The sequence below is a fragment of the Rhineura floridana genome, chromosome 20 (assembly GCF_030035675.1).
Source record: "Rhineura floridana isolate rRhiFlo1 chromosome 20, rRhiFlo1.hap2, whole genome shotgun sequence".
Taxonomy (NCBI): domain Eukaryota; kingdom Metazoa; phylum Chordata; class Lepidosauria; order Squamata; family Rhineuridae; genus Rhineura; species Rhineura floridana.
This window is the reverse complement of record NC_084499.1, coordinates 16282356-16303111: the sequence shown is the minus strand read 5'-3', so window position 1 is coordinate 16303111 and position 20756 is coordinate 16282356. Positions and strand designations below refer to the sequence as shown.

Here is a 20756-nt window from a genome sequence, read left to right as displayed (position 1 = left end):
TGAAGGTTAAGCATTGGGACTAGAAGCATGTTCCAAATCCCTAGGTACCAGCATCAAATCGTTACGATGCCATCCCTGCTGAAAGGCAGAGTCAGCTCTGCTTCCAGTGCCCTTTGACGAAAGAAGCTGCGGCAGCTACAGGAGATGCCCAGGTGCCTTAAAGACAAGATCAGGCTGCCCCCACCTCTCAAGTCAAGGGGAACTCCAAGAATTGCTCATTTTTCGCTGCCCAGGATGTGGGAGGTCTAAGGGCGGTATCCAGCTAGGTGCTACTCAGAGTAGACCCATTGAAATTAATGGATCCCAGTTAGTCATGTTAATTATTTTCAGTAAGTTGCCTTAACATAGACTAGATTGACTATGAATGCAAGAGTCCTCCTTGAAATCCCTGAAATGAATGCGAGAGATCTTCCTGAAAGGCACAGTTGGGGCTTTGTGCTGCCAAGCTCAACATCCAGCGATTTCCCCTTTTCTCAGACCTTATTTGGCTTTTGCACTGAAGCTGGGAAATCCCCCCCCCCCTAAATCCTCTTTCTCATGTGTTGGCTGCTGCTCAACAGGAGAGGAAGCTCCTTTCTGCACAGTTGCAAGAGATGAGAGAGCAGAGGTTGAACCTCTTCCAGAAGAGAGATGAGATTGACGAGCTGGAAGGTTTCCAGCAGCAGGAGCTGGCTAAAGTCAAGCACATGGTGAGCTTTCCCAAGGGGCTGTCTTGCTTGGGGCAGGGCAGCTAGGCCAGATCTCCAGGCCCTCCTGTGCAACATGATCCAGAAGCCTAGACCTCCAGGTCCTAGTGTATATATTGCAGCTAATTCTCATCTCAAGCCATTCTGAGTGGGAGTCTCGGTTTGAGATTGGAATTATTGGCAGACAAGAACAGGGATAATTTGTCGAGTGAAGGAAGTGAAGAGTGTTTGTTGAAGTGAAGAGAGTTTCCGAAAAGCACTGAGCTTATTCAGCAGTTCATTCCCAGTAGCACCCGGGCCTTTCCTTTTTGTTTCCTTGCCAAGTATAAAAACCAGTTAGTTACACATACTTTAAAATATTCATAATTAACAGGGTGGTATTCAGTGCTAGACCTGTTCAGAGTTGAGGTTAATAGGTACAACTAACTTAGGTTCATTAGTTTCACTGGGTCTTCTTTGAACAGGACTTCGTTGACTACAACCCGCAGTAAAGCAATCCCGTTAAAACATATAAAATGTAGGCTTGCTGTTGCGAGTGCAAGTGTCGTCCCAGGGTTTGTCCTAGGGCGTGTGGGAGGTAATTGGCGCCTCCTCTTGAGCCACCATTTCTGCATGCGACTAGTTGACGGAGCTTTTGGGTTCTGCTAGAAAAGAAAGCAGATCCCACAAGACTGGAGTCGGCCCACTCCAGTTCTAGGGCATCTGGTTCCCCTGTCTTGTTCTTCTCTTCCATGCTTCTCCCATCTCCAAATGTTACTGACCCTCACATGCCAGGGATAGCCAACATGGTGCCTTCCAGATGTTGTTGAACTACATCTCCCAGCAAGCAAGGCCAGTGGTGAGAGGTTTTGTACCAGCAACATCTGGAGGGCATCACATTGGCTACCCCGGTGATTCTCCAAGGTAGGGGCTGAGATGTTCCCTCTGCCTCAAGAGGGTCACCTGACTTGTGTCCGTCTGTTGTGGTTTATTTGCTTTCTTTCTTTAAACCTCCAGCTTTTGAAGAAGGAAGAGTCGCTGGCCCGGATGGAGCAAGAATTGGGAGCCTCCACACAAGAGCTGACGTCTGCCCGAGAGGAACTGCAGGCCTCCCGTGCCTCGTCCTCGCGCCTGGCTGCCGAGCTGCAACAACTACGGAAGCAGCACGTGGACCTGGAAGCAGAGAGGTGAGCCTAGGAAGCTGCCTTAAACTGAGGCGGACCATTGGCCATTCTAGCTAAGTGCTGCCTGCACTGGCTGGCAGCGGCTCTTCAGGGTTTCAGGCAGGAGTCTCTCCCAGCCATACCTGGGGATGCCGGAGATTGAACTTGGGACCTTCTGCATGCAAGGCAGGTGCTCTGCCACTGAGCTACGGCCCTTCCCCAAAAGGGGGGAAATGATGTTTTGTTTGAGCCCTCTGGGTGCCTTGTCTGATGCAGGCCTAAACTAGTGGGCATCGCTGTGAGGACAGGAAGCTGGACCACATGGGACACTGGCCTGATCCAGCAGACGGTCTCTTCTTATGTCTTATGTTCCTCTTGCGTGTTTATTTGAAAGCAGTCATAACCTCCCTAATATTTTAAAAAAATTACAGCCGCCCCCAATCGAAAACCAAATAAAACAGCAGCATAAAGGCATATAAAAAAACTCAAACGAAACAGGAATTCAGAAGATCCAAACGCATAAAACAGGGTCCGATACTACGGGTCAGGGAAAGCCTGAAAGCAAACAGATCTGCCTTTGCAAGACGTCTGAAGCCGCAGATGGCTGCTGCTTCACGTATGGCAGAGGGAGGGGCATTCCATAATGCAGGGGCAAGAGCAGAAAACGCCCATTTTGGGGGTTACCGGCCTATGCCAATTCTGTAGGGCGCAGTGCCGGGAACAGAATTCCCCCAGCCAACCCCTAAGTGATCTTGCAGGTCTGTATAGGGGTAGGCTACCTTTTGGGTCATCTGGTTCTGAGTTGTTCAGGGGCTTATATGTTAACAACAAAGTCTCGAATATGGCCTGGTATGAGGATATAGGGATGTTTGGGGTGAGGGGTCTGTCTTGGCCAAGGATGCCAAACCCCACCCCCAAGGCTTGGCTGGGGATAACCTTAGGACAAGGTTAGGGAGCCTGTGGCCCTTCAACTCCCAACATTCCTGACGGGTGACCAGGCTGGCTAGGGCGGATGGCTGTTGGGAGTCCAAGAACGGCTGGAGGGCCACAGGTCACCCACCCTTGCTCTAAAGGGGAAAAAATAAAAGCACCCCCATCCACTTGAGGCAGGCAGGGGGACACCAGCATACATCTCTGGTGGAACAGGAAGCCACCATCTCGTTTCAGGTCCAAACGAACAGAGCGGAACTTCTGGATCAGGCTGGGTGGGGGGATCCCGTGGCCTTCCAGGTGTTGTTGGGCTCCCAACTCCCATCATCCCTGACCATTGGCCGTGCTGTCTGGGGCTGGTGGGAGATGTAGTGCAACACCATCTAGAGGACACCATGTTGCCGATCCATGACCTATGGCCTGCAGCTTAAATTTCTTCTTTTTTTTCCTTGGTCACTCAGGGACGAGCTCATAGATGCCGAGGAGGGTGCGGAAAGCAAGATCACCACCCTGGAGCAGCGAAACCATGATCTCCAAGCCTACATTCAACGACTGTCGGTGGATTTGCAAAATGTAAGCTGGGCAGTTGTCTTCTCTCTCTCTCTCTGCCCCCAAAGGTTCCCCCCATCTCGCCTACATGCTTCATGGCAAACCCAGGTTTCCGTACCGGTGGCATGATGTGCGAGTTGGCCCTTAAGCAACAGCCAGTGGTTGAATTCTCAGGTAGGCAGACGTCACAGTTCCTCCAAGACAACTGCCGAGAGAACCTCGCCGAGACCATACCCTCTTTGAAATCTGATGGGAGACATAAGTTCAAAGGGCGATTCTCTTTGCAGAAGTTGCACTCATGAGCCTTTCCCTCCAGAGTTCCAGGACTTTGGAACTCATTGCCAAGGGAGCCCCTGCTGGTCTTGTCTGTGATGACCTTCCACTGGCAGGCAAGGAGGTTTTTACAGTGTAGCATAGTGGTTAAGGTGTTGGACTACCACCTGGGAGACCAGGGTTCGAATTCCCACACAGCCATGAAGCTCACTGGGTGACCTTGGGCCAGTCACTGCCTCTCAGCCTCATGAAAACCCTATTCAGAGGGTCGCCATAAGTCGGAATCGACTTGAAGGCAGTACATTTACATTTATTTGGCCCATAAGTTGACTTGCCTGCCACCCTGGTCTCCTTTGAGAAGCAGGGCAGGATACCACTTTAATAAAAATATTGGGCTGTATCCAGCTAAATTCTACTCGGGAGTAGACCTATTAAAATGAATGGAGCCAAGTTAGTCATGCCCTTTAATTTCAATGAGTCTACTCTGAGTAGTACTAAAGTTGGATACAATTCACTGAAATTACTTTTAGGTGGTTCGTTTTGTTTTATTGGCGATTTGCCTGCTTTGTTCTTCGCTTCTTCTTGTTCTGTAACATTGGATGTTTTATTGCATGTTTTCGTTCTTCTGCCTTGTTGCCGTCAGCCGTCTTGAGCACCGTTCGGTGTAAAGGCAGGAATGTAAATCCCAGGAAACAAATAAAATATCTTCTAGGCTCAGGTTGCAGCCTCTGGTTGTGAAAAGCGGCTGGGGGCGTTGCAGGGAGAACACGAATCTCTGAAGCTGGAATACGAGCAGCACAAGCAGAAGGTACCAACCTGGAGGTCCCCAGAGTTCTCTGGGAAGAGGGGTTGATTGCTAAACCACTCTGGAAATTGCGGGGATGGGGATCTCCTAACAACTCTGCTGAGAGTTCACAAATTACACTTCCCAGGATTCCTTGGGGGAAGCCATGTCTGTTTAAAGTGGAATAATAGTGGAATAAATGCATGGGGTGGCCATAGTTTGCTCTTCCTGCTCAGATCCAGTTGTGCTGGCTCAGCCTCTCATACATTGAACCCCCTCCCCCTCAATGCACACACTTCCATTTCATTAGATGTCAGGATTGGATGCCCACCCTCCTACCTGTTCTGAACAGAGAAAGTGCAAAGAATTTTTCTCTGTGACTGAGCCCAGCAGCGGCTGGCATAGGTGGTGCTTGGGAGACATAAATGGATTCCCCCAAGCTGAAGTTCAAGTTGAGGGGACCGCTTGCCTAAACAAGGGCATCTTTAAGAGCCGGTGAAATGCCAATACTGACGGGGCCTTTTGCATTTCAGCCCAGCGGCCCCCCCAAAAAGGTTGGTGATTCCTGACAGAGATGACGTGTGTGTTGCGGGCACACCTGTGCTGTGTTCGTGAAACCAGTGCATCCTGTCAAAACCATTTCCCATAATTCCACAGCAAGTCTCAAATGTGACAGAGAGTGCCATTTTTTAAGTCTCGCTGCCCTTTTCGGTTCCGGGTTGATGGTGGCCACTGAAGTACCTCGAAAAAGGGTGGGTTGGGGGGGAGTTGCAGCTTTAAACATCCAGCTTCAAAGGGTGAGGTGAGAGAGTAGGGCCGCTTGGGAAACCGCCCCTCTTGGGCTTTGCGAAAGGGAGGAAGGCTGTCCCACCCACCACCCTGCCACCTCCGGTCAAGGGTAGGAGGGCAGATCCCATGTTCTTGCTGTGGGAAAAAGTTTGTGTTGGCTGAAAGCTTCCCCTGACGACTGACCACGGGGCAAACAACGTGTGTCTCCTTACAGATGATTGTCGAGGTGGAGGAGAAAAGCCAGCTTGCGGGCCACTTACAGGAGAAAGTGGCCACTCTGGAAAAGCGCTTTGAAGGGAACCTCTCTGGCGACGAGCATGTTCGGGAGTTGCTCCGGGAGGTGCGTGCGGGCTCCCGCTGGTGATGTGCGGAAAGAGTGATGAGGGTGCTTTGCTGAGGACATCCCTGCCTTCGGGCCCCTTCCCCACAAATCTTAGAATCATAGAATAGTAGAGTTGGAAGGGGCCTATAAGGCCATCAAGTCCAACCCCCTTCTCACGCATGCCAATATTTCTCAATCTGCGGGATGCCCTTCAGGGCTGGGTGCCTCCCTCGCGGAGGCTGCCACAGTTTCCCACTTCCCAGTAAAATGCCGTTTGTCTCTCCAAGAGATCATTGGCAGTGTGGCATGCTTCTGTGTGGCCAGCCATGCCCTCCTTTGCCATACTCCATTCCTACCACACACCCTGGACAGTCAACATTCAATGGTCACTGAGCATGCTCAGTCATCATTGGGCTGTTTTGAAGGGGTTGTGTTTCTCTTCCTTAGGTTGTCTTTCTGTGGATTTTGTTGGTAGTTCTGTAACCCTTGAGGTTCCCCTAACCCTACTGATATCTCCCCCCCCCCGGTGTGAGGATGGTATTGTTTTGGTTTACATCAGCAGTGACACTCTTTTATTTATTTTTTATTAAATTAATATCCCACCCTTCCCCAGAAGGAGCTCAGGTGTCAATACAAGTGATTTAACACCAAAAAATCTTTACAAATTCGCCTCTGAACATTGGATAAAGAGAGAATGATGGAGGCAAGACCTTTTGGCTCCTTCCTAGTGCAGCATGGGCTAATGATGCTTCCTTGCAGGGAGTGGCTTTCGGAAATCTGGCAGCGTAGGCTCAGTCCACTCTGGATGTAGAACATGGTCTCTTCCGATAGATAGGTCACCGAATGTGAGTGGGCGGCAGGTGGGCTGCCCGTTCTGGTTGGCCTTAAAATATAAGAGGTCAAGGTGAATTCAGTTCAGCTCTCTCATTGTCCTCTCTTGGTTCTGGTTTAGCGAGACTCTGATATAAGGAGTGGTGTGCCTCAGGGCCAAAAGTGGCCCTCTGGGCCTTCCTTTCTGGCCCTTGGAACTCTCTCCAGGCCACACCCCTTCCTTGCCTCTGCTTTGCATCCTGGTTGTTTTTGTATGGCTGCAAGATAGATAGAGGTGTGTAGTACGAGCTTTTGCATACCACCCAGGAGCAGTAAATACTGTGAAGAGTCTGCTTGTCTGGTGTTGGACTGGATTTTTCACTCTTTAGCTGCTGCCTTTTCCAATTCTGTTACGGTTTTGGTGGGAGACTTTGACGATGCCCATGTAGGAAATGACTCCTTAATTATTCCCTGTTTAGTTCATATGGTTGCTGCTGTTTTGTAACGTGTTTTTATTTATTTGTTTATTTTTAAGATTGGTTACCTGCCCTTCAACCGTGAGGTCCCAGGGCCAGTTAGAATGAGTGGGAAATGCCATGTTAAAACAGATACAAATCAATACAATTTTAAAAGGCATGAAACCTTTCTAGAATGGAACAGAGCAATATACTTTTTATTATTTGATGTGTGTGCGTGCACACTCATTATATCTTATTGACTGTAAGCCGCTTTGAGGGTCACAGTGTTGTAAAAATGTGGTGTGCCTAAATGCCCTAATATTAACAGTACTAGTAGTCATGGACAGTTTCTATTCTCTCCAGAAAAGTGCTCTGGAGCAGCGACTGGAGGAGGCGAGGCAGCAACTTTCGGCTGCACGGACGAGCCACGTGGAGAGCGTGAACCTCTTGGAGACTCAGGTCGGCTGGGCAGAATTTGCTCTTGGTGCTGAGTGGGCAATGCATTATGACGCTGATACCTCTTGGGGGATTCCTCTTGGTTTGGCCTAGCCAGCGGGTTCATTTGGAGGGGCTTTCCTCTCCTGGTTTTCAGTACCATTCCTCTGCCCTGGAACACGATGATGAGCACGTGCAGAGTGCTGTTCCTTGACCTCTGAGTAACTGCAACCAACCTTTTACTTATGTGGGGTGGAGGACTTTCAGGGCAAAGAGGCAGCCTTTCTAGGCCTACAGGATCTGTTCAGAAATTTTAAAACAGATTGTTGATCTAAGCCTTTGTTTCAGGAGGGAGGGGTGTGTGTGTGCCAGGAAGACAGACAGATAAATCCTTCCCTTCTCTTGTGAGCTGAAGCCGATGTCCAGGAAAAGAAGGGCTGTGCCATTTTGGACTGCTGGGGTGGGTGGGGATCACATCTTTGAACACTCCTCTACATAATCGCCCTTATAGGCTCCTTCTGCGCTCATCGCTGATCACTTGTGTTGCATCCTAGATTGACAAACTGAACTGCCAATTGGCGGAAGGGCAGGAGTGCCTGAGCGCACATGAGGAGCTTGTGCGGAGCCTCCGGGAAAGCGGTTTGCAACAGGTAGCGGCTGCCGCGTGAGCCACATTCCTCTTTCCCTTTCCCCGTGTGGCAGTGGCTGACAGGTGGTGGCACTGGCGGTGTGCATGTGAGGTGTCAGAAAGTTCTCTTGAGCAGATGGTTTTTTTTTGTTTCGTAGTTGAAAGATCTTGAACGAGCCCTCGAACTTGCCAACGAGGCAACGGCAAAAAGTAAAGAAGACCTCGAGGAGAGAGAGCTGCAGATCCAAAAGTTGGTGAGTCCACGCTAGTCTGGCTTGTGCCAGTGTTTTCCAGGATGTGAAGTGGAAGGAAAATACTTAAAAGAGCCCCCGTCCTCCTTCTGAGCACCTGCAGAGTTGGTGCAATATCAGAACTCGACTCTTTCTCTCTCTTTCCTCCCTTCTTGGCAGCAAACGGACCTGGACCTGGAGAGGACCCAGTCACAGGAGGGCCTCTCTGCGGTGCAGCTTCAGTGCACGGAGCGCGTCAGGAGGCTGGAGGAGGAAGTGGCGTCCCTGGAAGCTGCACAGGAACTGGAAAGGACGGCCGCCCAGCGTAAGATGGTGAGCCCTGCTCTCTTCTTCAGAGCAACATTCGGGCCTCCCTCGCCGATTTGCTGCCTGGGGAAAGAAACAATCAAAGCAAAGTTCTGCAGCCTGTATACAGATTATGCAAATTGAGCTGTTTTGCGTAATTCTTGTGTTGCTTGGCGTGAAGGAGAGGCTAGGCAATCGAGCCCCTCTCTGGAGCACCTCTCTGGCTTCTGAGCTTTCAGCAGGCATCGCTCACACCCTTTCAGGCTTGTCTTTGAAAGGAGTAGGATCTTATTTTTTTAAAACGAAAGCCTCTCAGGAAGCTTAATTTTTCTTCTGTGTTCCTGTGGGATTGTGGCATTCACATAGACTTGGCTTCCCTCTGTTGTGCGTGGTCTGGAATCTCAATAAGCACGCCTGACTACCCACACAATGTGATGTGGCTTCACGTTGATGCCACACATTTAAAGCTCACGGCTTCCCCCAAAGAATTCTGGGAACTATAGCTTGCTCCTCACAGAGCCACGATTCCCAACACCCTTAACAAACTACAGTTCCCAGGATTCTTTGTGCTTTAAATATATGGATGGCGTGGAGCTAGGCTGCAGCTCTAGGGGGGCTGTTTTGAAATAAGACAATAATTGTCTTACATAGGGGTGACTTAATGTTGACCCTGATTAGTCACTTAACGCTGGCGTTCCCCAGTGGCAGAATCAGTGATGTCATGGAACGTAGAGCACATGAGCAACGGGACTGAATGCCTCGCGTGCGCTTCTGTTATTGAGTCAAAAAGGCCATTTGGATAGGCTGGAAACTTCACAGAAGGGCCTTTGAACTGAAGCAGCTATACATTGCCAGGGAAGGGGTCCAGAGGCGGAGCGATAATGTCTTATCTCCAAGCCTGTTTGCTTTGAATTATCTACCTGGATCTTGTCACTGATTTTTATAGACTTTGTCTACCCCAACCTGTCATTAAGGTTCTGAGAAAGGTGGTATTACTTCATTCTCACAGTAACCCTGTGAGGTAGGGCGCTACTTTCCCGTGTGAGGCAATGGAATGGAGGGTGAGCGAAGACCTGCCTGAGGTCAGCTGGTGAGTCTTGGCCTTGAAGAAGAATTTGAACCCAGACGGTTCTTATCCAGCTAACAACACATGGAGAAATGAAGGCAGCATTTTGCCAGAATAAAGCAACCCTGCAGCCGTATAGCGATTTCCCTGGATCTTGACCAAGCAGCCCTGCGTTTGTTCGTTTTTTCCATTTAGAGCCAACTGGAAAAAGAAAATGAAGAACTCAAAGGCCAATGCAGAGACTTAGAAAGCTCCTTAAGGCAGCAAGAATCTGAATCGGAACGACTAAAGGTATCTCTGCTCTGAATACCAGCCACCTTCAGCCTGTTGGAAACTGGTGTCCTGCCAATGGGTCTGCCTTTTCAGGTCAAGCAAAGGCTACACTGCTGGTGTTCCTGCTTATATAGTAACAGCAACTTCATTCTCTGAGCGTGGGACCCTTTGTTGTTGCAATGGCACCATCCACACACAAGAGGGAGCAATATCAGCATTTTTGAGGAGCTCCGAAGACTTGTGGAAGAACGCAAAGGGGTGGGGGGGTTGAGGGGGAACTATAAAAGGGGTTTGTGGGAATCCTAACTGCCCGCCCAGTAAGTACTGAGCACGCTCGGGCGGGGGTTGGGGGGACAAAAAATGGAGTTTCCGGGAAAAGGAAATGGTGGGCTAGAACAGGACCATTTTGTTGCAGGTCCCACTTGTCTTGTTTTTTTTTTTTTTTTTTAGGATTTTTGTTTGCAAATGTGTAACAGAAAGAAGGGAGGGGGAGACTAAAAGCATCACCAGCTGACAGTAACAATAAGGATATCCCATCAGCTCTGATTTAAACATAGACATTAATATAAGCACTCCATGTGGCCCTCGGAGGGATGGCAAGGGGGAAATGTGGCCCTCGGAGCCAAAAAGCTCTCCCGCCCTTGTTACAGGTGATCACCAATCCTTAAAACACTTCACAAACTGAGATTTCTGCTTTCCATTTATATCTTCTTTCTTGACCAGCTTTTGTCTCCATTCTTAAGGATGATTGTAGGGAGAAACTGGACCCTGATCAGCCCCTTCATCTTCCCATGTTTGGGGTCTGGAAGGCAGTTTGCCCAGATAAAATAGGCTACGGCCCTAGTTGGGAATGTGCCCCCCCACTGCTTCCCATGCCTTTTTGTCATTCTGAATTCTCCATTCTCTAACCCCAGGATTCTTGCTGCTTTGCAGGCGGAATTGAACAGTAACGTCGAAACTGCCAAAGCCCTGGAGGAGACACAGAAGCAAAGAGAGCAGCAGCTGCAGGTGGAGGTGTGCTTACTGCTCTGCTGCCCCCTTATGGGCGGAGGCTGCCTTGCCCTCAGGATCGGTCACTGCAGGAGGGCCGCGTCTGAGACATCTCGCTTTCGGAACTGGCTGGCTGGGCGACCCTCGCCACAGCCATTTGGCGTATTAATGTCAGCATAACCAAAGGAAAGCAATTAGTCTTGTCCTGCCAAGAATGTCCTGGCAATCAGACGGTGATGGGGAAACATTTTGGAAATGGGCAGGAAGTCTCGCTAACAGCTGAGACGGCAGAAGCGATGCCTCTGTCTCCGCTCTGCTGTTCTGGGTCAAAGCCGTCTGCCCCAATTTAACTGTTCCCGAGTGATTTTGGTGACTAGGGAAAGTGTTCTTCTGAAAGGTTCTACGTCTCCTCCACTTTCCAAGTGGTTTTGCACCTGCCACCCACTGTTCGTGAGGGCAGCTGTGTTTGGGCAGCTCTTTCATCCAAGGCAGTGGGTTGTCTTTTTTTGGCCAAGGGCTTGTACTGCTGTGAAAGCCGAGATCCTCCCAACAAGAGGCAGCCCATCTGCGGGGAGGCTCTGAAAGGAGTTTAGCGTTTGGTCCTATTTAACCAGTTGCATATTTCTGTAGTGCCAGCAGGGTTGCCAGGTGCTGTGTACAAAGCCTGGGAATTGGAGGCTCTTACTCGGCAGATTCAGCGTCAACGTCAGGGGGGGGAAAGAGGCATGGGAAGATACATTGGGTTCAGGCAGGATCAGGATTATTCGGGCTTGAGGGGAGGCTTGGGGGGGGAGAGAGAGATAAGGGCAGATGGTCTAAATGAGGCTGAGCTTGCAAGGGTAGCGGGAAAGGCATTGCCAGTTCACATGAGCATTTGAATTTCTTGCACCTCGCTGTGTGTCAAGGTGAATTCAGGGGATCAGGGAACTTGGAATTCGGCCTTACAATTTAGATCCAAAGGCAAAGAACCGAGAGCAGGAGGAGAATAGCTGTGGATGAAGCCCATGGTGCAAGTGCTTAAAAGCCAGGGCTGATGGGAGTTGTCTTCCAAAACATCTGGAGTGCACCGGGTTGGCAAAGGCTGGCTTAAGCATTTTTGTGCAGCACTATAATAGCTACGTTCTGCAGTTGTTCTCATGCTTCTGCTTGCATAAACAGTTGCACCAGCTTCGGCACAATCTCTGGCTATAGTCCCGTCCCCCCCGTCCCCCGCTTCTTCTACAGCACCCAAGTGCCAAGTGCAAAATGGCCCTTTGTTGAGCTCATTCCTCTCTCTGGCGTGTGTGTGAGATTGGAGAGAGCAGTTTAAGTCAATGCCAGTTGAGCCAAGTGGTGATAGGCGATGTTCACTGTTCAAAAGCATGGGCTGGAAGCTAGATCCTGTAATAGCCTGGCCCCCTTTTTTTCTGGTGGCTTAGCTTGCCGATCTGACCTCGCTGTTGAAGGAGAAGGACCTGCTGATTGCCGAGAAAACGGAGAGGCTTCAGACAGAGGAGGAAGAGCTGAAGCGCTTCAGGCAAGGTGAGGCCTAGCAAGGCTTTGATGCTTCATTCACTGCTGGTATAGTGGGTGATGTGACCTCTCCAGGGCTTGGACCGTTGAGGGCCTACGAGAGCAGGGAATTTCCCATCGCCCCTCATTGGCCAGGCTGGCTGGGGCTGATGGGAGTTGTAGTTCGGCAACATCTGGAGGGCCAAAGGGTCCCCATCCTTGATGAAGCCCTCCAGATCATGGTGTTGATGATGGACTCCAAACTCCCATCAGCAAGGCTGGCTGCGTAGCTGATGGGAGTTTGGAGTCCAATGGTACCTGGAGATCCACAGGTTAGAAGAAGAGTGTGGGTGTGTAGGATGTGTAATAAAAACTTGTGGGTCTTTCAAGAGTCAGTGTGGTGTAGTGGTTAGTACAGGGATGGGCACCCTTTGGCCCTTGTGCAGTATGTGACCCCTGGACTAATTTCATATTCCACCCTGCTGCTTTTGATTTTGTCTGCCCCAGGATAGACAACCCCAAGGGATTGTGGTCCTCGGCAGAAAAAATGTTCCCCTTCCTTGGGCTACGGTTCATCCCCACGTGGCCATGAATCCTATACCTGTCGCTCCCTCTCTTAGCCTATCTACCTCACGGGGCTGTTGTGAGGATAAAATTGGGGGAACTCTACTCAGCTCCTGGGGCCAAATGCTTGATAATGAACGACTGCCATGCTTGTTGACTGGAAGCTGTGCCCCTTTCTCCTCCGAACTGGGTCTCTGCTGTGCCCCTTTCTGCCAGGCCACGATGCGCTTCTCCTGCAGACGCACCAGTTGCAGTCCAGCCTTGAACTGTGCCAGCAGCAGGCCACGGAGAGGGACGCTGCAGCAGAGAAGCAGATGAGCGCTTTCCAGGTGCAGCTGCAGGACCAGCAGGCGCGCCTGTTAGCCAGCGAGAAGCAAGTACGCAGCGGTGCCTTCGGCTGTGGGCTCTTCACCTGAGGGTTCTTCTCTTCGGTGCCTAGACCAGCGGTGGGGGACTTCCGGCCCATGGGCCTCCCCATTTGGCCAAGCCATGCCCACCAGGGTCTTAGGGGGGTGGCTAAGACCCCTTGCTTTTTTGGGGAGTGGGGTACCAGCAGGGTTCCTACAAGCCAATCAGCATGAAAGGGGGAGTGTGTGAGCCGCTGAGATGAGTCTTCTAACATGCTTCCTTGTCCTTTCCTGCTGATTGGAGCCAATCAGAATGAAAGGAAGTGAGTCAGTCACTAAGAAGACTCTTCTCCGCAGCTAACACCTCTTTCATGCTGATTGCCTCCTAGGGGTGTCTGTGGTTGTGGGAGAAGGCAGGATCTCATTCTCAACCCCATAGTCAGAGCCACGCGCCCTCCTTTTTTACTAACATGAAGGGACCCTTGTTGCTACACTACGGCCTGTACCTGGTATCATTAGGGGGAAATGGGGCCCTGCCCCATTAACCTCAGCCAGCCCTCCTACATGGCACTGGCTGCCAGTCTCAGGGTTGCCCATATAGAATTCAGCACGGAGGCAGATGGGGTGATGGAGTTGGCTCCGACTCCACCTACCGTTGGTGGTTACCAGCCACCACTGCGTTATATGCAATGACAGGTAAAGATACATCTCCCTGTCGATAGCAGGGTTTGTGGTGCTGCCAGTCAATTGACGGACAGCTCTTGTAAAGCTGAGTGTCTTTGCGTGCATGGTTTGATTTCGAACCATGCAGGCAAAGGCAAACAGGTTGTCTGGTATCATGTGATTTGACAGGTGCCCCTGTCAAAGCCCATTGGCCGGATCCTGTTCCCCATGCCTGACCTAGACATCTTCCTGGCCTGCAGTGTATCCACTTAAAAGAACTAGAATTACATCTGCCCAAGAGACTGGAGATCTGCTGGTTCAGAGGCAGGATCCCTCTTGAATACCAAATCGATCCAAGCTGTTAGAACTGATCTTTTACTTTTTAGATGACTTTAAAAGAGGATTCGATCAATGCATGGAGGACAGGATCTATCGGAGTTCACTCACCATCATGTCTATAAGGAACCTACCAGTTGACTGAGCAGGTTCATGCTCTGCTTCTGGGCTTCCCAGAGACATTAGGTTGGTCGCTGCGGTGGGCAGGATGATGGCTTAGATGGAGATTTTGGTCTGCTGCGCCAGAACTGCTGTTGTGTTCAGTGCTGTACTGCATTAGATTGGCCATTGGGTCTAGCTCCATATGAAGGAGTTCTGTGCATCTTACAAATAGGACTGCATATTGCGATTCCACAAGAGCTCAGAAAAGCTGCAGAATGTAGTATTGGGCACAGAGTTCAGAATCCCAAGAGTCTGCTTCCCTTAAAAAAAAAAAAATAAATCCAGGCCTTATGGATATAAAACTCATACTTGAAAGCATGTGGCCAGTGCCTGATGAAACCTCAGGCTGCTATGTAAGATTTCCATGCCCTGCAGAAGCCAAACAAATTTATGCAAATACACCTGGAAACTTGCATGATTGGGTTTCTGCAGCACAGAACTTTCTTTTTGAAGGTTCAGCCTCCTTTTGATCCGTTTTGAGATGTCAGCGCAGCCTTCTGACCTCCTTGCAGCTGGGTGCAGTCGTTGCTTCTGTGGTTTTGCTGCTGGCTCATCTACCCTCCAGCCCACCCACGCACCACCCCTTCAGCTTGCCCGGACTTTCTGCAGCTGCTCTGAACTTGCTAAGATCCCCACCTTTTTCTTCTTCTTCTTTTTTTGGCCTCCTGCCAGGTTGCTACATTAGAACTGTCATCTGCAGCCCTGAAAAAGCACTCAGGTCCCCCTGAAGATGGCGAAGCCGAGCCGAATGGGGAGGTGGCAGTCACAGACGTCATCCAGCTACAGAAGGGAAACAGAGACCTGGAGCAGCAAATCGCAGAGAAGAACAAGGTGTGGCTCCAGCTCTTCAGGAGCCCCTCTTCTACTCCCCCCCCCCAGCGTTTCTGATCCATCAACTCGTCTTGCTCACTTCTCTAGCTCAGCACGGCCACCATCAGCCCCCAGGGTGCTATTTCTTCTTCTCAGAAGAGGGTCCTTATTTTCACTATGCCCCCATTTGCACCTTATGTTGAAAGTGCTCTTTTACCACTTTTAAGCAGTTCTGGGTTTCCCCAAAGAATCCTGGGACCTGTAGTTTGTTATGGGTGCTGAGAGTCGTTAAGAGACTCCTCTTCCCCTCAAAGAGCTACAATTCCCAGAGTTCCTTGAGAAGAGGGATTGATTGGTCAACTGCTTGGGGAATTATAGCTCTGTGAGGGGAATGGGGGCTCTCCTAACAACTCTCAGCACCCTTAGCAAACGACGGTTCCCAGGATGCTTTGGGGGAAGCCAGGACTGTTTAAAGTGGTATGAGAATGCTTTAAGCGTAAGGTACACATGGGGACCCTGCGTTCGTTTGGAAGTCACTTGATTTATCTTATGCAAGGATTAATTCAGCTGCAAGCAAGAGTCCCCAGGTAATGAGGGCCTCTCAGAGAGCCTCTGATTGTGGGCTAACAACTCTGTAAACAATACTTGTGGGGTGGGTGGGCTTTAGAGATCTCTGCATATGCAGTGCGACCCATAAATATTTAAGCAAACATCCAGGCACTCTGGAGAGTATCCAGTGTTAGTCTTACTCAGACTAGACCCATGGAAATTGATGGACGTCTCTAACTTAGGGACATAAATTCCAGGAGATCTCCTCTGTGTAGAACCTGGCTGACTACAGCCCACTGGAAATTAGACCCTCTGAAATTAATATACCTAAGTTAGTCAGGTTTTACCATTTCAGAGGGGAGGACTAACGTTGGATCCTGGCTGGTGATGTGGGGTGGAAAGATATATATGTATATATACACAAAACACAACCGCCACACCTGAACAGGTAAAGCAGCCTCTTGGCACTGTTTTGAGTGTCTTGAGAATACCTGCAATGTCTTCTCTGCACAAGGAAGACAAGACGCCCTTAATAAGAGGGCCTGTTTGATTCTCAGTCTTGTTTAGGTGGCAGCTACTCAAAGGGGACAGAAGGTTGGCCCTCCCCTTCCTGCATAAATGAGACAGCAACGTTGACTGGCAGCCAGCATGTCTCTCTTGTCCCCACCTTGCCCCAGCGTGCTTTTTCAAGGTGGTCCAATTATCACAATGGACTCCTCAGTAGCTTTTATTGATAACCAGGCCTCTGAGCTGAAGTTCTCTTCCCCATCCTTTCTCCTTTGGCAGATGATAAAACAGCTGCAGCAGAGAATGACAGAGCTAAAGAAGACCTTGCAGAAAGAACTGGTGAGCATGACGATCCGCTTGTCTACCGGTGTGAATGCACACTCTTGGCTTATTAGAGGGGCAACAACTGCACAGTTTGGTGGTGGAAGCAGACCAGTTTCCTGAGGATGTTGACTTTTGGATTTTAATTGTAAAGACAAGTTTCTCTTTCCTATGGAAGGGAAGATATGCCTGCTGACATTTTGGAAGCCAGAGCAGCGGCTGAATATTCTGTGTTTCTGGATTGGAACAAGCAAAACTGGGATATATGATCCACATAGTCAGCACTTGGGTGTGAATAGAGCAATACTGGAGAAGAGAGATGGATGCCAGGACGCCCAGTTTGCATAGTTAACGCAAGTTGCTAGATTCCCCTTTCTCTTCATGTAGGATCCGAGAGAGTGGCGCGTGCATTTGCTCCTTGCCAAAGAGTTTGCTCTCCAGGAAGGGTTGGAGAATGGCATGGTGAGAGGTCTGTGCTTTAGAAGGGCTGCAGGTGTTGGCTTTGCCTGCCTCTCTAATCTAGCACTGTTTTCTTTTGTCCCTTTCAGAAAATTCGACCCGATGGTGAGGTCCCTGAAGTGCCCACTGCTGCCTTGACTGTGACAAACAACTCAGATCTGAATGACTCTCGGGAAATAAACTTTGAGTACCTTAAGCACGTGGTGCTAAAATTTATGTCCTGCCGGGAATCAGAGGTAAGAAAAGCATGCTTTGCTGGGGATGCTGTCTTAACTTGTTCTCATTTCCACAGTTTTCTTTTCTGTGAGTCAACACGGCGGGGGGTGAGGGAAGAGTTCCGTGCAACTTCCAGTGAAGCTGAATCAAATGTGAAAAGAAATTCAGAATAAGCACATCTGAATGTTGCCTCCATCTTAATGGGAGGGTCTACACCAGGTGTACAGAACCTACGACCCTCCAGATGGCTGAACTACAATTCCCATCAACCCTAGCAAGTATGGCCAGGAAGTCAGTACCTCAGCAGGAAATCTGCAACCAAGGTAGCCCAGAATGGAATGTAGAATAGAAATGCTAGGGAAGTGGCAAGCATCTTTCTCAAGCTAGCTGGCCCTACCTCGGTGATCAGATCTGTAAGGCTTGCCTAAGATGATCCGTTGTGACTCGGTGGCTGTTGCGTTTTAGGCATTCCATCTGATCAAAGCTGTGTCTGTGTTGCTAAATTTCTCTCAAGAGGAGGAACACATGCTCAAGGAAACCTTGGAGTATAAGGTAAGACTTCATCAGAACTCTTACTATGAATTCACTTGTGCATCTTCGTCACCTGATGATTGCCATATCAAGGGGAACGCTTGTATGTGTGAAACATGTCATGCGTCTATATGCCAGAGATGGGTGAAGCTTTCATTGCAGCATCTCCAGCACAGGCCCTGTGTGGATCTTCCTTTTTAATCTGGAGGTCAGCTGCAGAGATAATAACGTTCACAGGGTACACGAGTAGATATACAAGCTCAGGCCTGTTTCGAACATGCTTGTGAATTGCTGCTTCTGTGTCATACAGGGTTACCTAGATTCTGGGCTTTGTTCTGATTTTAAATATTGTTGTCTAGGGAACCCTGGCCTTCCCATAAGTTCAAAACAAGCCAATGTCTAAGTGGCCCCTTCGCCATGCTACCATAACCTTCCTGACCAATGATTCTTTGTCTGTCCCCAAAGACTTGTTCCTAAGCTTCTCTCTCTTGCGTTACACTGTGATCGCCTCTCCCTGTCTCTTTTCCTGCATTAGCTTTGCCTCCTAGTGAAGGCTTTTCAACCCGTGTATCAGGTGTGGGGGATCTCTGATCCTCCAGATATTGCTGAAGCACAACTCCCATCATCCCTGGCCATTGGCCATGCTTGGTTGGGCTGATGAGTTGCAGTTCAGCAACAGCTGGAGGGACAAGTTCCCCACGCCTAACCAGGTACCGAATTCTTTCTCCCTGCTTTTATTTTGTTGGCACTTTCCTATCCCTGCCCGTTTAGCTGCTCAGTAACCATGTGCCACATTTTTCTCTTGTGTTGTGCTTTTCCCCTTCCACCAGATGTCTTGGTTTGGGTCAAAACCATCTCCCAGGGGCAGTATCCGACCCTCGATCTCAAGTCCACGGACCCCATGGTCATGAACGAGCCCCCCCTCCCAAGGATGTGTTTCCTGCCTCCAGTTGGTTTTTTCTATGAAAAGGATACTGGACCCACCAATGGAGGTGGTATCTAATTGCTGTCACCACAGTATTTTTGTACGAGAACTTTGAAAAATGGTTTACAAAGCTGTACTGTAAAAGGAGTGTCCTTTGCTGCATACCGACACCCCCTTCCACAGTCCTTTAGTTGATAACAAGCGGCTGGTTCCTGAGGCCTTGTGGAACCAAAGGGTTTGTGTTGGCGGGGGCAGTAACTGGTAGCATGGGGTGGTGCCTTCCGGCTTCTGTCACGAGATAAATCCCAAACTCTGTATGTTGAGCAACAAGCGTACATGTGTGTGTTGCATACATCATTCCTGACAGTGTAGAAATCTGGCTGGGGGGGGGGAGCAATTCTTTTCCCTTGGACTTATAGCCCCCCTTCCCTCGTAGCTGAAACTGCCAGCGCATTCAAGCTAAGCTGCAAACAGTACGCCCGTTCTCCAGCCCCTAGGCAACTACACAGTGGGCCAGCTTTTATTTTTCTTAAAGAAAAATCATTTTAAGTGGTCTTTACAATAGTCAATGTACTCTCCTTGCCTATATAAAGTGTTGACATATATTAGCAAGTTAGAGGGTGGCAGCCGCTCACTTTAAAAATGAAAACAGAAAGCTCAATGTGGCAGCTGCTGCTGCATCAGCCTAGAGCCAGTTCATATTTGACCAGCAGAAGTGTTCGCAATCTGTACTCCTGCTTTTAACGGATGGGAGTGGCTTACCTAATCACAGTTAATTCCCCCCCCCACTACTCGAGGGGTGGCAGTCAGTTTGGCTCATTAGAAAGGAGAAACTGAATATACAGTGATAAACCAAACTAACGCCCTACCCCTTATATTAGACACTGCATTTTTATTAACCAGTCTATTTAAAGATACTATCTATACTGTACAGAAAATCAACCATGTAAGACAGCAGGTTCCAGTTTTAATATTATCATTACATATTGCTAAGCAACAGTATTTTTTTTAACCAACTGCCTGTTAAGAAGGGGGAAAAATCAGCCAGCCCACAAGGGTTGGTCTTCCTTCCCAAGAGCACAAAGTAAAATTTCTACCGATTAGCACTTGTGGCATTTTCCCAGATCTACCTTTTTAGAGTCAGTTTTAAGAGAAAACCTGTTAAGCAAGAGTCTGCAGTAGCCTTAGCGTTGGATTCTTGTAAGCTGTCAGAGCAAGAACGAGGTGTGTATATTCATTTAATAGTAGCAACTAATGCACTTTTTCTCCTTGTACAAAGAACACACAAACCACCTATGGAGTGTATATAGAAAAAGCCTTTATGGACCCTTGGTTGAGTCCATACATTCTGTGTAAATATGGACTATATTATGTAATGGCTTGTAGAGACCTAATTTGTGGTGCACTACATTTTTGATTAAAACTTGAGGCTGACATAATTACCTTCTTGTTTCATGGTATATATGCTCAACCAGTATTGGAGGTAAAGGAAAACACAGCGTTTCCACTGTGCATGTGGAGAGAGGCAGACTTAGTCCTTTTAACGTGAGTTGAAGAGTTTAACTGCAATTCTGCCTTCTGTCTCATCATTCAAGGTTAAAAACCCACATGTTCTACCACACTGCTTTTAACTCCTCCCTGTAGGGCACTTACCATTCTGTTGCGCAGATTCCTGAAGAGGATACTTGTCCCACCAGGACTGCACCTGCTCAATTTCAAAAATGAAGGGGGGGGGGAGTTGCACTCTGTTTCCTTCAGCTTGGAATGTTCAGAAACAAGCTCCCGTTGCTGGTCAGGATTTGCAACGTGACTACTGAGGGCAGGCTTAAACCAGGATTGCAGCTCAAGCGCGCCTGCTTCTTGCCAGCATCTAGTAGCTACTTAGGGATGACGGTTATTTGCTGCCTCCAAGATCAGGAGTAGCTCCTCTCTTGTCCTGCTTGTGGGGAAGGCTCTTACGTGTGTGTGTTGTACAGTACATATCAATCAAAAGCAGTTATCTGTCTACACCAGGGTTTTTTGGGGGAGGCAGTGGCAGAGTATACTGCCGTGAAATTGATCAGGAAAAAGAAGAGAGCTTACTAACATTAGCTAGCAGCTTGAGAATTAGGATTTGGATGTGGAAAAGCTAGGTTCATATCCCTTCCCAGCCTTTATTGCATAGGGCCCACAGGGCTAAGCTATTTAGAATGAATCCCAACTAC

At 49.1% G+C, this 20756-nt stretch overlaps 1 protein-coding gene across 6 annotated transcripts in view; it reads left to right on the top strand.

The window, feature by feature from the left end:
* The window catches only part of GOLGA1 (golgin A1), a 35275-nt gene extending 15281 nt beyond the window's left edge, over positions 1-19994 (top strand). For 4 of the 6 annotated variants that reach the window (XM_061603654.1, XM_061603652.1, XM_061603651.1 and 1 more), the window contains 19 exons: positions 561-689; positions 1683-1852; positions 3220-3331; positions 4293-4388; positions 5368-5493; positions 7107-7202; positions 7733-7828; positions 7965-8060; positions 8217-8369; positions 9604-9699; positions 10615-10695; positions 12090-12192; positions 12943-13103; positions 14907-15065; positions 16380-16439; positions 16809-16883; positions 16970-17116; positions 17562-17648; positions 18458-19994. In XM_061603654.1, coding sequence (XP_061459638.1) covers positions 561-689; positions 1683-1852; positions 3220-3331; positions 4293-4388; positions 5368-5493; positions 7107-7202; positions 7733-7828; positions 7965-8060; positions 8217-8369; positions 9604-9699; positions 10615-10695; positions 12090-12192; positions 12943-13103; positions 14907-15065; positions 16380-16439; positions 16809-16883; positions 16970-17116; positions 17562-17648; positions 18458-18538 — 2124 coding nt within the window. In that variant the 3' untranslated portion in view covers positions 18539-19994. The remainder of the gene's footprint in view (positions 1-560; positions 690-1682; positions 1853-3219; positions 3332-4292; positions 4389-5367; positions 5494-7106; positions 7203-7732; positions 7829-7964; positions 8061-8216; positions 8370-9603; positions 9700-10614; positions 10696-12089; positions 12193-12942; positions 13104-14906; positions 15066-16379; positions 16440-16808; positions 16884-16969; positions 17117-17561; positions 17649-18457) is intronic. The other 2 variants (XM_061603657.1, XM_061603656.1) reach the window with 2 other exon arrangements.
* Positions 19995-20756: the final 762 nt, after the last annotated feature.